This window comes from Chelonoidis abingdonii, chromosome 3 (assembly GCF_003597395.2).
Source record: "Chelonoidis abingdonii isolate Lonesome George chromosome 3, CheloAbing_2.0, whole genome shotgun sequence".
Taxonomy (NCBI): domain Eukaryota; kingdom Metazoa; phylum Chordata; order Testudines; family Testudinidae; genus Chelonoidis; species Chelonoidis abingdonii.
Genome location: NC_133771.1, coordinates 161,311,104 through 161,324,134, shown reverse-complemented (window position 1 = coordinate 161,324,134; position 13,031 = coordinate 161,311,104). Strand labels below are relative to the sequence as shown.

General features: G+C 40.4%; 1 protein-coding gene and 1 non-coding gene across 3 annotated transcripts in view; both read right to left on the bottom strand.

The window, feature by feature from the left end:
* Positions 1–1,584: 1,584 nt before the first annotated feature.
* Positions 1,585–13,031, bottom strand: part of WDR43 (WD repeat domain 43) — a 35,986-nt gene continuing 24,539 nt past the window's right edge. The window contains exons 10-19 of one of the 2 annotated variants that reach the window (XM_075064274.1): positions 10,139–10,270; positions 9,457–9,594; positions 7,926–8,012; positions 6,946–6,977; positions 5,265–5,328; positions 4,214–4,327; positions 3,618–3,687; positions 2,923–2,975; positions 2,769–2,800; positions 1,585–2,719 (exon numbers count right to left, since the gene is read on the bottom strand). In XM_075064274.1, coding sequence (XP_074920375.1) covers positions 2,656–2,719; positions 2,769–2,800; positions 2,923–2,975; positions 3,618–3,687; positions 4,214–4,327; positions 5,265–5,328; positions 6,946–6,977; positions 7,926–8,012; positions 9,457–9,594; positions 10,139–10,270 — 786 coding nt within the window. In that variant the 3' untranslated portion in view covers positions 1,585–2,655. Of the gene's footprint in view, positions 2,801–2,922; positions 2,976–3,617; positions 3,688–4,213; positions 4,328–5,264; positions 5,329–6,945; positions 6,978–7,925; positions 8,013–9,456; positions 9,595–10,138; positions 10,271–13,031 lie in introns of both variants that reach the window. The other variant, XM_032774846.2, reaches the window with a different exon arrangement.
* On the bottom strand, positions 12,291–12,368 carry LOC116821533 (small nucleolar RNA SNORD53/SNORD92). Its single transcript, XR_004372934.1, has one exon. It is a non-coding gene; the product is annotated as a small nucleolar RNA SNORD53/SNORD92 (small nucleolar RNA).

The window sequence follows — 13,031 nt, the reverse complement described above, 5'->3', positions numbered from 1 at the left end:
TGTGTTTTTATAACTGTCTCTACACTAGAGGGTTTGCCGGCATAGGTATAGCAGTTAATCTTTTCTAGTGTACACCAGACCTTAGTTTTACAGTTGTTTACAGCAGTGGTTCTCAACCCTTTTCCATACCAGAAACCGTTTTTCTGTTCAGGACCTTCCTATCTAGAAACGGATGGTCATCCCTCTGGATCTGTCCCTCACCCACAGGTTGAGAATCTACGATTTACAGCCTTTGTGTCTAGCTGTGGCAGATCACAAGGTATTAGCCCTTGAACTATTTGGACAAGCAAATTTTTTTGGCACTCATCCAAAAATTATAGCAGCAGACAAGGATTTTCTTATCCCTGTATCAAACTCAGGACTCTCACAGGGAGTCCCTAAAGCTACACAAGCAAGAGCAAAACCAGCGACAGATGTATCACAATGCAGGGAAACCAATTACATGCAATCCAACTTTGCAAAGTTTAAATATGAGGTGCTAGTGAAGGCACCCAGCCAGTGAACTCAAGAGTGAATTCCTATGTCATAGGTCCAATCTGGGACATAACAGTACATCTCAGGAAAATTACCTTTCCTGTAAGTTATGGGAGCACATTCAGTTCCTAAGAGCCTGGATGGGGTTCATGCATTCAGAATCTCATATTACACAAAGGGCATAAATCAGATACGATCACCGAGCCAGTCAAGTTTCTCAGTTGGCAGAACATCACCTGAGTTACTGCCAGCACCACAAACAGCAGCCATAATGAAATGGTCCCACTATTGCAGGTAGGAAAGGCAGGAAGGGAGAAACTTCACATTTCATTTTAAAAGCCACCTGTAGGCAGTTTTCATGTATTAAGCGTGCACCACTCTTGGAAATGTCTCCCCATAAGCATTCCGGTACCTTTTTTGCTTTAAATACGAACTGCTCATTCAATGTAACAGATATGAAGAAAAGCTAACAGTAAAAGTGCCATTGTGCTCTGAAAAGGGACTAGATTTTCTGACTTTGGATTTGCTAACACTCAAAAGTTGCAATGGTTTCACTAAAATCTGTTTTAAATTAATTTAAACTGGTACAGACCTCTCCATGGGAACACACATTGGTTAACAATGGTCATATCAATTTAGCTTAGTTTGGTAAGTGTGTGCAGGCAAGGCCTCGGGGCTTCTGTATTTACCTTCTTTCCATGGCACAGGTATAATGTGCACCCAGTTTATGCTACCAGGGAGATTTTTTTCCAATTGACAACACTTTGAAACCTCATCTAGGATTGGGAAAAACCAAGCCATGCTTCTCCTGCCTTCCAACTTCACCTATAAGATTTTGAAGTGAACTTGGCAGACGACGTCATGCAGAACATGAGACAATCCAACTTGCTCTCCCTCAGAGCACCTGGAAGCCAAACGTAGTGAATGCTTGTTTGTGTCAGTGAAGCTGGCAGATACAGCTAAAGACATCGGGAGCTGAGAATCTGAGTTGCCACTGGATGTGCTTGAAGCCCAGAACATGGTCAGCATTTTCCCTGAGATACCTGCTTATGAGACAACTCCCTCAAGCACACCACCTCTTCTATCCCCACATATATTACAGAACAAGTATTTGGTAAAGGAGATGTATATTTATTCACTTTACAAAGAGGGCAGTATTTAGTTGCAACAGCTCCATTTATAGACAAATATACTGTACATTATACTGGTGAATGGCTCAAACCTTTACCGTATCTTGCTCTTAAAAATGTGTTTATGCCACGTCAGCTTCCATTACCTTAGCAAATAGCAATCCTTGTTCTGCCACTGAGAGATTAAAAATCAGTAATAAACGTATACACTTTGCGTTACATATTCACAAGCAATCACCCTCCCTCTCCCCTAATTTTTTTCCATTCCCCCTCCCCCTCAAGATGAAGTCTCTTCCCGGGTCAGCATTAAACTTATATACAGGATCAATTAAAACAAATTAGAAACCACTGATAGTTCTAATGTCCTTCTGAAGCACAAAAAAAGCTATAGATTTATTACATACATATAAAAGTCAAGTCCAATTTTGTTTAAAAAAGAAAAAAGCTGTTTGAAACCAGGTTGGCATTCAGACATTGCCAAGGCATGGGTGAACCTATGAGGAGAAAATGAAGAAATTCGATGGTGATTTTAAATATTACAAAAATATTTATTTTTATTTTATTTTATTTTGAAAAATGCAGCAGGATGCCCACTTGCTATCGCTAACTGAAGCGACAAGAGAAGGTATAGTCTGATCTTTGATCTGTTATATTTTAAACAAATTCAATGTAAAGCTGCAACAAGTTTACCACACAAATGGCGGTGGCAGGTTTATTTCACTTGAATACAAATATGCTTGTCCATGAAACGGGCGTAATCTGCCCATGAGATTGCAGAAATTTTATATATAAGCTCAGGGATATGGGACGAGAGGAGGCCGGCATGGTTAAACATTCTGGATTCAGGAATGCACAGTGCCTAGAAGTACCTCTGCACATGGGGAGTGCAGACTCATGCCTGGCTATGTGACTACAGCTACTTTCAGCAAGGTGATCCAGAATTTTAGAGTTCTGGCAGCCCACTTCTTTTAATAGGTGTTTCGTTTTTGTTTAAAAACCATCTGTTATTCTTCTTCACTTTCATTTTCTGGGTCCAAATCAGATTCCCCATTCATTTCTTTTTCAACAGCCATTTCTTGTTCATCGGATTGCTCCCCTTTCTCTTCATCGGATTGCTCCCCTTTCTCTTCATCGGATTGCTCCCCTTTCTCTTCATCGGATTGCTCCCCTTTCTCTTCATCTTCATCCCAGTTCTCCTGGAACAACAAAAAAAAAACAAAACCAGGAACAGCTTAATATTTGGTACAAGCATTTCTGCAATCCTATATTCCTGTGGTCAAGTGAAAGACTGAAGTCCTGGACAAAGAATTTTACTTACATCCGAATCTTTATCTGCGATCATCTCATCTTCAGAACCATCCTCAGAGGATTCTGTAAATGGAAAATGTTACATAAGTCAGGAGTACACAACAGGTTTGATGTAGTCTTTACTCAAATGAAATCCAAGATCACGTGCCACTATATGTATTAACTGGCTGTGCCATTTAAGACATCTACCAAAACTGAACATTAGGTTATTTTGATCAGTATAAATCAAGCACTGTTGCTCAACCATCATCCTATGCACAATTTGACATATCAGAGTTGACATAAGACCCAAACCTCAGGTCTACAGATATTTTAAACCTTCTGGATTCTGGACAGATTTGGAAGCGTCTTCTAGTGATTTATCTTCAGGAAAGATGCATTCTGCACTACAGACCTGGGCCAGTAAATCTGGATTCCTGGCACTAGAGTTAAGCAGTATGTTGGACTTCAGTTATGAAAACCCTGGTGGTAATTGCGAGAGGAAAAAATCCAACCAACCAAAAAGCTACTTGACAACTCCATACCACCTTTTCCCCTCCAGTCTTCAAACAAATCCATGGTAGATCACACAGCGAGAGGCACAGAATTGGAATGTGGATGGCTGGCAAACGTTAGCTGTAACCTTAGTAAAGCAGCTGAGCTACACTAAGTGTACAATGGTTCGATCTGTTCTCAAGGTAACCCCACATGAAGTCTTCTGCTCACCTTCCTCATACACTAGTTTTGCAGTCTGATTAATATCAGTTGCATCCTGTATTTTTTCCAGTGCTGCAACCTAAAAAGAGATTTGCAAATATCACAATAAATTGCAGTCATGTAATCCAACCTTAAAACCTACCAAGAGTTTACAAAACTCATCACAATTTAAGTGAAATCTCCATCAAGCCTGGATTTTTTTCTCCCACGCATATCTGTAGTTTTAAAACAGCTGATTATTTAGGATGGGCAGAAAAGTTATAATACTAAAGAAAAGAGACACGCATCTTAAGTGGTTTAAAATTCTCCTGCTTATTTCCAGTCTAAAAATCTTGAGGGTCAGCATATAAATCAGAAGGAAAAATGTGACTGAATCTTCAATGAAAACACATCCCCAATTAAGTAATATTAAGTCAGTTTAGAAAAATATGGTCAGTAGCAAGATGCTCCTTAATCAACTGTGCTGCCTTCAGCATTATCAGTGTGACTATTCAGCAACTGTACTGAGCTGTGGATGGCAGGTTTGGTTGCATCAAATTGGAAGACAACCACTATTTCCGACATCATTTCCATCTTATACCCCAATGTTTATAGCTTGAACTCACCTGGGTGATGATAAGATAGAGTTTTCCATGGAGGCGAGAGAGCTTCTGCAATGTTTTTACTCTGCTCTCCATTAACTGATATAGCATACCCAGCTGAGGAACCAGGTCTGGCAACTTTAGAGAAAAAAGCACAAGAATGAGGCTGTTTTGTTGTCCTCTTCCACTTCATAAGAAGATTCTAAACTGCATAGGCAGCACCTAAAATGGAGTCCTTGCTCACATCGTGTCTCAGACAAAATGAGAACTGAGATTTCACTACATATGAACGATTACTACTTCAAGCAGTCTGCTAAACCAATGCTTGGCTCTATCCACTTTCAGCTCATGCAGATCTAATTTTCCTTCTTCACTTGACTGTGGTTTACAGCATTAAGAGAACTGATGGGAAGGGCTAGTATGAATGGGAACTGCACAAGTATCAGCTGAGAGTCTGGGAATGTCAATGCAAATCAATGCTAACCTACAAACTCCCACATTGTAGAGCTGGACCTTTCTGGAACAGAAGACCCATTGCACCAAACTAGTGGTTTCTATCACTAGGTCAAGACTAAATGCATCCTTCACTTGTGGTAGGCTTTGAAGCCAGAAGCCAAGAGGCTAAATGCTCCTGCATTAGCTTATCCAGGACACCCAACTAATACTCCACTTCCAGCATACTTTTATGCAGTAAAGCTAGCTGCACTCGAGATAGTCTCCGGTCAGTCTGCATGCAGTAGGAAAGTACTTGGGCAATTTCTGTTAAGAAGTTCACCCAAAAGGCTAGATCATCATATATTAAGCCAGCTCTGTGTATAACTCAATAACTAACAGAGGCATGGCTAAGCAGTTTGATTCAGTGCTAGTGGTTGTACTGGATAATGCCAGCTACCAGGTAATTTATAGCATGTTGTGGAAAAGAAGTGTTGCCCATGACATGAAATATCTTTTTTGGGGAGGTTCATTTAGACAGTGGTAGCACCAGATTAGGATGTTAGGAGAGTTGACTTTTAATGAAAGAGCAGAGGTACATTTTAGTTAGCTGCAAGCATCGACCATAGAGCAAGATACTTACTGTGGAAAGGTAGGATGCATGTATAGTGAAAACAGACTTTAGCCACCGGACCATGTGTGAGGCACTGGAGAAGAGAAGAGCACAATAAATCAAAGATGAGTGTAGCCAAGAGAACCCCTTATGTTTTGATCACTAAAATGGTTTAAATCAAAATGCCTCAGTGTTTTGTTTTAGAAAAGAAAAGCCAAGCTAGAAATAAGAACAATTCATCTACACAGATAGGAGAAGTAAACAGTTCCACTTGAACTGGAATAGTCATTTAAGTGTTCGAGTTGTACTAAATTTGCTCTTCATTGTTGCTTCCAATATCTTCCCTGACAAGTTTAGATTGATCAAAGATCTAAAGCATTCTTTTTTTTTTTCCCCCCTTTCTTTCTTCAAATTGTGGAGTAAACTTTGCCTCCCAACATAACAGGGTAGATAGCTCTGGGAGTCCTGAAATGGTCCCAGCACTGATAGAATAGGTTCTACACAGTGCTGAGATGACTAATTCAGTAGCTATTTAACAATTATTTTCTCAATATAAACAAGTTTTACTATTTTGTGGTTTACGGCTTAATATACAATTTAGATTATCCTTTGTGGTATTGATCTTTGCAAACCACAGATTAATTCCCAATATTGACAGCTATACAAATATTCACAGTGTATGCACTGTCTTAATTCTGAAATCAGAAACTAAATCTGAAATTACTTGACCCCACCCCTCCACACACACACTTCTGCCACTCTTCCAGCCCCCACTCCAGGTTATAAGTGACGTTCTGATTTGGGAAAAGGCAGTGAATAAGTATATTCTAACTGCAACTTGTTTAACCCAACTATTAAGAGTGGTTTCATAATTCACAGATGTATTTATATACACACACACACACTTATTTCTTAATGGCTGATCTATTCATTTAAGGATTTTAACTGAGTTTCTGACACATCAAAAGGCCATTGGGTTAACAAAGATTTTTGGTCAATGTAACAGATTTTAGAAGCCCTCCATTGAGCAAAATGTCTCTTCTATTAACACAATAAAAGTGCACATTCAAAAACATTTCAGTATAAAGTTTATTCAGATGTACTACTGTGTATTATATTCATTCAAAAAACACTCCATTTACCGCATATTTTGTTTCTTTAACAAAAATATAAGAATGTCTATGTTTTAGCCATTTCGCTCTAGGGCAATTAAGGCACCTATTGAAGTTATCTGTTTGTGTGAGATAACAGAATTACGATTTATATGCAATATCACAAAATGGACATATGCAGTTTCTTCATTTCCCTGTCCTCTTGCTGGAGTTAACAGGTCAACTCAACTACTTTATTTGTATACAGATACTTGTAGGTTTTAGTTGCTGGCTGTGAGTTTAACTGTTTTGTTTTAATTATAAACTGCTGATACAGGTGGCCAGAAGTCCAGTGGATAATGAGTTAAGGGAATATTGTTTCCATACTCAGATGCCCTTTTCCATTTCTCTTACATTTTGATGTATGCAATGATTTCTCAAACAGACTGAGTTCAGGGAGAAACGCCCCCAGATAGCTGGAACCTCCATCAGTCAAGTCAGATATTTCCTTTCATGAGGCCATAGTTTTATAATCACTACCGTGGGCCTCCTCCAAACAAATGAAAAAGCACCATTCCTTTAAAAGTCAGCTAAGCTTCCTTGTGAATCATTTCTCTTACCTGTATGGGTGGCCTTGCAACCTCCTTGTAATCTGAAGAAAGAAAGAAAGAAGTCACTTAGAAGTCTGGTATACATGACAGTTCTCATCTTAACATTACATCTGTATATCAACACAGAAATCAGGGCACAAAAATCCTCAGGTATTTAAAGTCTAGTAGAAATCACCAGCGCTAAATGAGACGTACACTGTGAAGCTCATGTTGGTTGCACTGTGTCCTTGTTCAGTGCACTGACTGCTTTTGGGGAAGTGTCTGAATGGGTTATCAGTTCAAAAGAGAAATCCACTTCTGGGTAAAGCTACACTTGAAACATTTCAGTTCAAATACAACTGGTGGGTTTTTTTCAAATTTAGTTGAATACATGTAGAGAATTAAGATTAAAAAAGGTAACAATGGTTAAGTAACTTAGGCTCTAAAACCAATTTTCAAAAGTGACTCAAGGTACTAAGGAACCCAAGGGGACTTGGGCTCCTAAATCACTTTGACAATGGGACTTTTAAGCACTGTAAACAAAATGTTCACCCTCAACTGGAAGTACAAGTTCAATGCAACACTGTTGCTACCACGCCAGCTAAGTATGTATAAGGTCCCCATCACTGTAGTATCGCTGAGTGCCTCTAAGTACAAATGGAGTTATTCTCACACTACCCTCTCAGGTAGGATAATTATCCCTATTTTATACATGAGGATCTGAGGCGCAGATATTACGTCACCCATAGTCTCAAAGAAAGTCACAGAAGGAGGAAATAGCAAAACCAGGAACTGAACTCTGATCTCCTGAGTCCTAGGCCTGTGTCTTCACAAAACCATCTTCCTAGTTTTTATTGTGGAATAGTTTTTATCTGCTTCAATACTGGATAACCTCCGCACCAATTCTATGGAGTAAAACAGGTGTATATTTGGACTTCCCAAGTAAGAAGAAAACCCCAGTGTTAACTTGTTCTACAACAGCGGAAGTTCTACAGCAGTAATTCTCCTACCTCATGCAGCAATGGAATGACCGCATGTACAGGTATCTTAGCTATTGTGTTCTTTATTAAAGCGTCCTTCCTTGTTTGAAGCACTTTCTGTGAAAAGAGGGGGGAAATACGAGATCAGAGAAACATCAGTCAATAAATACATATGTACACAATCAAGGACAACAAGGACATATCTACAGGGCACAGAACAGGAGACAGAAAAAGATGAGGTTTGAATCTCTGATGCTCACGTCTCAACCTTGTACGTAAAGTCTGAGTAAGTGTGCCAGAGACAAGATGAGCATGGAGTCATCATTAATGGGGCACTTTCTAAAGAGACAAGCAAGTCCTTTGAGTGATATGCAAAAAAGCTGCTAGCATGTTTGCAAATTACAGAAGAGGTGTTTTTTCAGTAAATATAGTGCTCATGAAAAAAAAGCTGGAATGATTAGGTCATGGACACAACTTCATTTTATCCATCATGTAGCCACTCCATGTAAAGACTGAGGGACGCTGGAGGAGGCAAGGAAGTTTTCCTAGCTACTGTCAGTGTTCCACCTGTACTGTAGATAAAGGACTTCAGATTCAGGACTCCCAATGCAGCACCAAATTTCTCTTAAATTTAACCCTCCCATTCCTACACACACCCCCAACAGCAGGTTTATCAATCAACTGACTTGTGGGCCCTCCAATACTTATTTATCCAAAGCATATCCACTCAGAAGATCTCAAGTCAGGTCTAAGTAGAAACCATGCTCTAATCAAACCCCAAAGGAAAAAGTGACACATTATTAACATTAATGGAAGAACAAGTGAATTGTGACACTACAGAATTTATATGGTTAGATAACTATTTTAACCTGACCTGAGAGGAAATGTTATGCTTAGTTTTGAGAAAAGAAGACTAATGGGGACCTGACAGTCTTCAAATATGTTACAAGGAGAATGTTGATCAATTGTTCTCCAAATTCACTGAAGGTAGAACAAGAAACACTCAGTCAGCTTAATCTGCAGCAAGGGAAATTTAAATTACATATTAGGAAAAACTTTCTAACTATAAGGATAGTTAAGTATTGAAACATGTTACCTAGAGAGGCCGTGGACTACTCATCACTGAAGGTCTTTAAGTATAATTTAGACAAACAACTGCCGGGGATGGTCTAGATATACTGTATGTGGTCCTGCCTCAGTGTGAGATGAAAATCTTTCAAAAGTCCCTTCCAGCCCTACATTTCTATGTTGCACAACACAAATCGACTAGCTTTGAAATCCAGGGGTTGGGGGATGGCTGGGGGGAAATCCAGAAGACATCTTGCAAAGCAGATCAAATAGAAAAAAATTAGCAAATGTCATCAGTTAAAACAACATGTATGACAGGTAGACATAAAGGCACTTCTGTTTCTATGCTGCAAGGCAGTGGGATAATGCAAAAAGCAGCGGAGTGCAAGTGGAAAATTTAACACTAGTCATACATCTTAGTATGCACAAGAAGCCACTTGACAAGTCTAAGCAGAATAACTTGAGCATCACATGGTGCTCTTATAACACTTACATTTAAGATATTAGGATCATTGCTTTCCAAGCCCTGAACCAAAAGCACCGCAAAGCTGTCAGTTTGTGGAAGGCCACCTTTTGTTTTTATTTTCACAGTATCAATATCCATTGCACCAAGACGGTTTTCAATGCTATCCTGCAGAAGAAATAAATATGGACAGTGTCACAAACCAACTTGCAGCCAAATACATAAGGCTCGGACTCTATCAATTATGTTTTTTCAGAGGTGTTTTCTGAGCCACCAGCTGAAGCAGAGCACTGAACCCTCTGCAACAGTTCTCAAGGTCAATCCTATCTTTCTGCATTTTTTAGGCAGGACAAGTTCTCATCTCTCATGACATAGCAGAGACATTCAGGAAAGAAGGAGCAAGAAGAGCTGGAGAAAGGGAATATGGCATCTGTGTTGAGAAGTGGGGGTGCAAAGCCCAGCAACATACTCCAGCAGAGAGAAGGCAAGAATACAATAAAGTTCTTCAACAACATGGTAGATCTGTGGGCAATGTGTAGGACTTGGATGCAAGACTGCCATCATTCACAGCTGTAGGGGAGCTCATCCCAGACGAAGCTCATTCACATCAACTGATAGTATAACAGTTAGCTCTCGGTCGTTATTTTGGCCAGAAGGGGAAACAGTCCAATCTTGCATGCTTATTACTGCTTAGTAAGAGCACTCTGATTACCTCTTTGTCGCCAGGTTTTCTTTTGCTTTCCATTTTCTGCATTCCAGAGGTCTGAGATTTGATGGTTGCACTATGTCCAGGAATTCCAGGCACTAAAACTTTGGCTTCTTTGTTCACAACAGGCGTTTTTACCTAGTGATAAAGAGTCATCCACACACAAATAGGAAACATGTTCAGGTGTGTTCTCTATAGTCCAAAACACTGGTTTATTGTTTCATACCCAGACACATGGCAAACCATTCCCTGCCACATATTAATATCTCCTCTCAGAATCCATGTCTTGTAGTAAGACAAGAAAGTCCTATAAGGAAGTTTAAGGTTGATCCAAGTGGACCATTTGCTGAACTAACTCAATTAATATTTGTAACTGGGCTAATTATGCACCAAGTGAGAATCATTTATTTATATTCCAGGGTGTTCAACTAGAGGAAGTGTTTCCTGATTACACTTAACAGAAACACCTGTATCTTTGCTGGAAACGTATATAGTAAGTGTAGAAAATTTAACATCTTCAAACAGGGATCGCCCTATCTACCGCTGAAAGACATTCTCATTTAAGGTTGTGCAATGCTCCCTTATTAACATTCTTTGGCAGTTGCCTGCTTTGTCCACTGCTTGCAGGAAGAGCAGCCCGTTGGAGCTAGCTGGTGGGGGCTTGGAACCAGGGTAGGTCGGAAGCGCCCCCATCAGCTCCCTTAAGTTCCTTGTGTGGCAGCCGCCCAGCAGGCTATCAATTGTCAGAAAGTTCAGATGTCCCTCCCCACAATGCCCTGTGCTGTTCCTGCCCTCTGCCTTGGAGCTGCTCCCAGAAGCCTCCTGAATGCTGTGCAGAAGGTTGGGAGGAAGAAGGGTGCTGATATCAGGGTGCCCCTCCCAGCTCCTGTACCCCATCTCCACAGAGCAGGGTGGGGACATGACAGAGCTCAGGACCAGGACGAAGGGAGCTTGCTGGCAGCAGCTGCTGTCTCAACTTGCTGATCTACTTAAAAAGGGAGTGTACTTACAGTGGAGTCAGAGTACTTAAATGGGCAATGCTCTCTCTCACACACGATGTGTCTCTGATCTCTCACACATATGCACCCCCCAGCACTTTGGAAAGTGGAGGGGGTGGTGCACTCCAGTGGGATAGTGTGGATTCATTATTACACTCAGTCTCCACAGGGAATGTCTGCATCCCTTCATTAGCAGTGCCTTGTAGAATGTGAGGCTACATTAACATGTTAACCCTTGAGGGCTCAGCCAAGTGCTAGTTCATCATTTAGCAGTAAGGCATTCCCTGGGAAATATCCCACCCTCTGACTTCATCACCTCAACCAAGCTCCACAATCATCATTGCTGTGTACAGTATTGAATTGTTTAAAACGTATACTGTGTCTGTCCTTTGTCTGGCAAAAAAAAATTCCCTGGAACCTAACCGCCCCCCACTGCCATTTACATGAATTATGGGGAAATTGGACTCGCTTAACATCGTTTTGCTTAAAGTAGCATTTTATAGGAACATAACTACAACATTAAACGAGGAGTTATTGTATATGTACTTGTGCGGCAGGAACGAGGGCATAAACTACAACAGACAAAAAGAAGGGGGATGAAATCAAGTTTGCACACTAGAGCAGTGGTTCTCATTTAGGGAGGTAGAATACAAGTATCTGAATTAAATCAGGCCAGGATGCTTGAATAAGCAACCCTTTATGACAGAAAGAAACGCCATGAGATCTTTAATGAATACAAGGAAGTTGAGTTGTGAGTCTCAACTGAAAGTCAGCACATCCAGCAGCATAGTGATCATGCTGGATCAATGCGAATGCATGGAAGCATGACACACATAGAATTCCAATAATCACTTACTGCAGAAACCTGTTTAGGGGTCATCCATTCAAACACTGACCCGACTTAATCCTTCTTGCTTTGAGATATGATAGGTTCCCAGTGAGCAGTAGCACTGGATTTCAGTGCACCAATACAGACTACTATAATGACTGTAGCAAACTCCTTCTATCACCTCACTTCCATAAAGATTTAGGTGTAGTAGGCAAAAAGATACTGAAGTTTCAGGTTGTTACAGTATACCAGGTTTTGAAACCTACTCTAGCTACAGATATTCGTAGGGAAATGCCAAGTGCATGACACATGGAACTCTTCTCCAAAAGGCATGCTCAGACAGCCAAGAGAAATGTGTCTTCATGGAATTCAGCAATAAGCGAAACCAAGACGAAAGTCATCACAGCAAGCCCAAGATTCCCTATAGCTTTCACTTTGGTGCATCTTATCATTGGCTTCATGAATACAAAAGAACACAAGCCCACATCTGGCTCACAGAAACCCGGAGATGTAACAGTAGTCAGAAACCTAATAAGCCAACTCATACAGCAAAATTAAGTGTGCCACAGATTCTTGGTGTTTCAACTCAGAGTTATCAGTAAGTGTAGTTTAAGAAATGCTGCCTCTATACGTTTACACTTGTGGGCTAAATGCACTGAGTCTACAAGCCAGGAATCTTCTGAGCAGAGTGTCCATTGAGCCAATTCATATCATAATACAGGGTTCCCAGGGTAAAAAAGGGGGAGCAGCCTCTACCTTTTTGTTCTTTCTACTAACTCAAAAATTCTTAACCTGAAGAAAGCTGAGACTCCAAATTACAAAGGCGGGGGCAAGGATTATACAGCAACAACATCCTTCACCAAAACCCACTTACTGATAAGTGTCTTCAAGGTACCCTTTCCTTCTAATACTCTGTGAACCCTGCACATGAGCCAGAGTTGAAAAATGGTCTCAACACACATTGCTGTGTAGGATTTAGAACATATGAAGGCCACCTCACAGAAAAGACAGGACACCCGATTTAAGAATCTACAAAGAAGGCAGGATTAATTTTACAGAAGTACTAAAACAA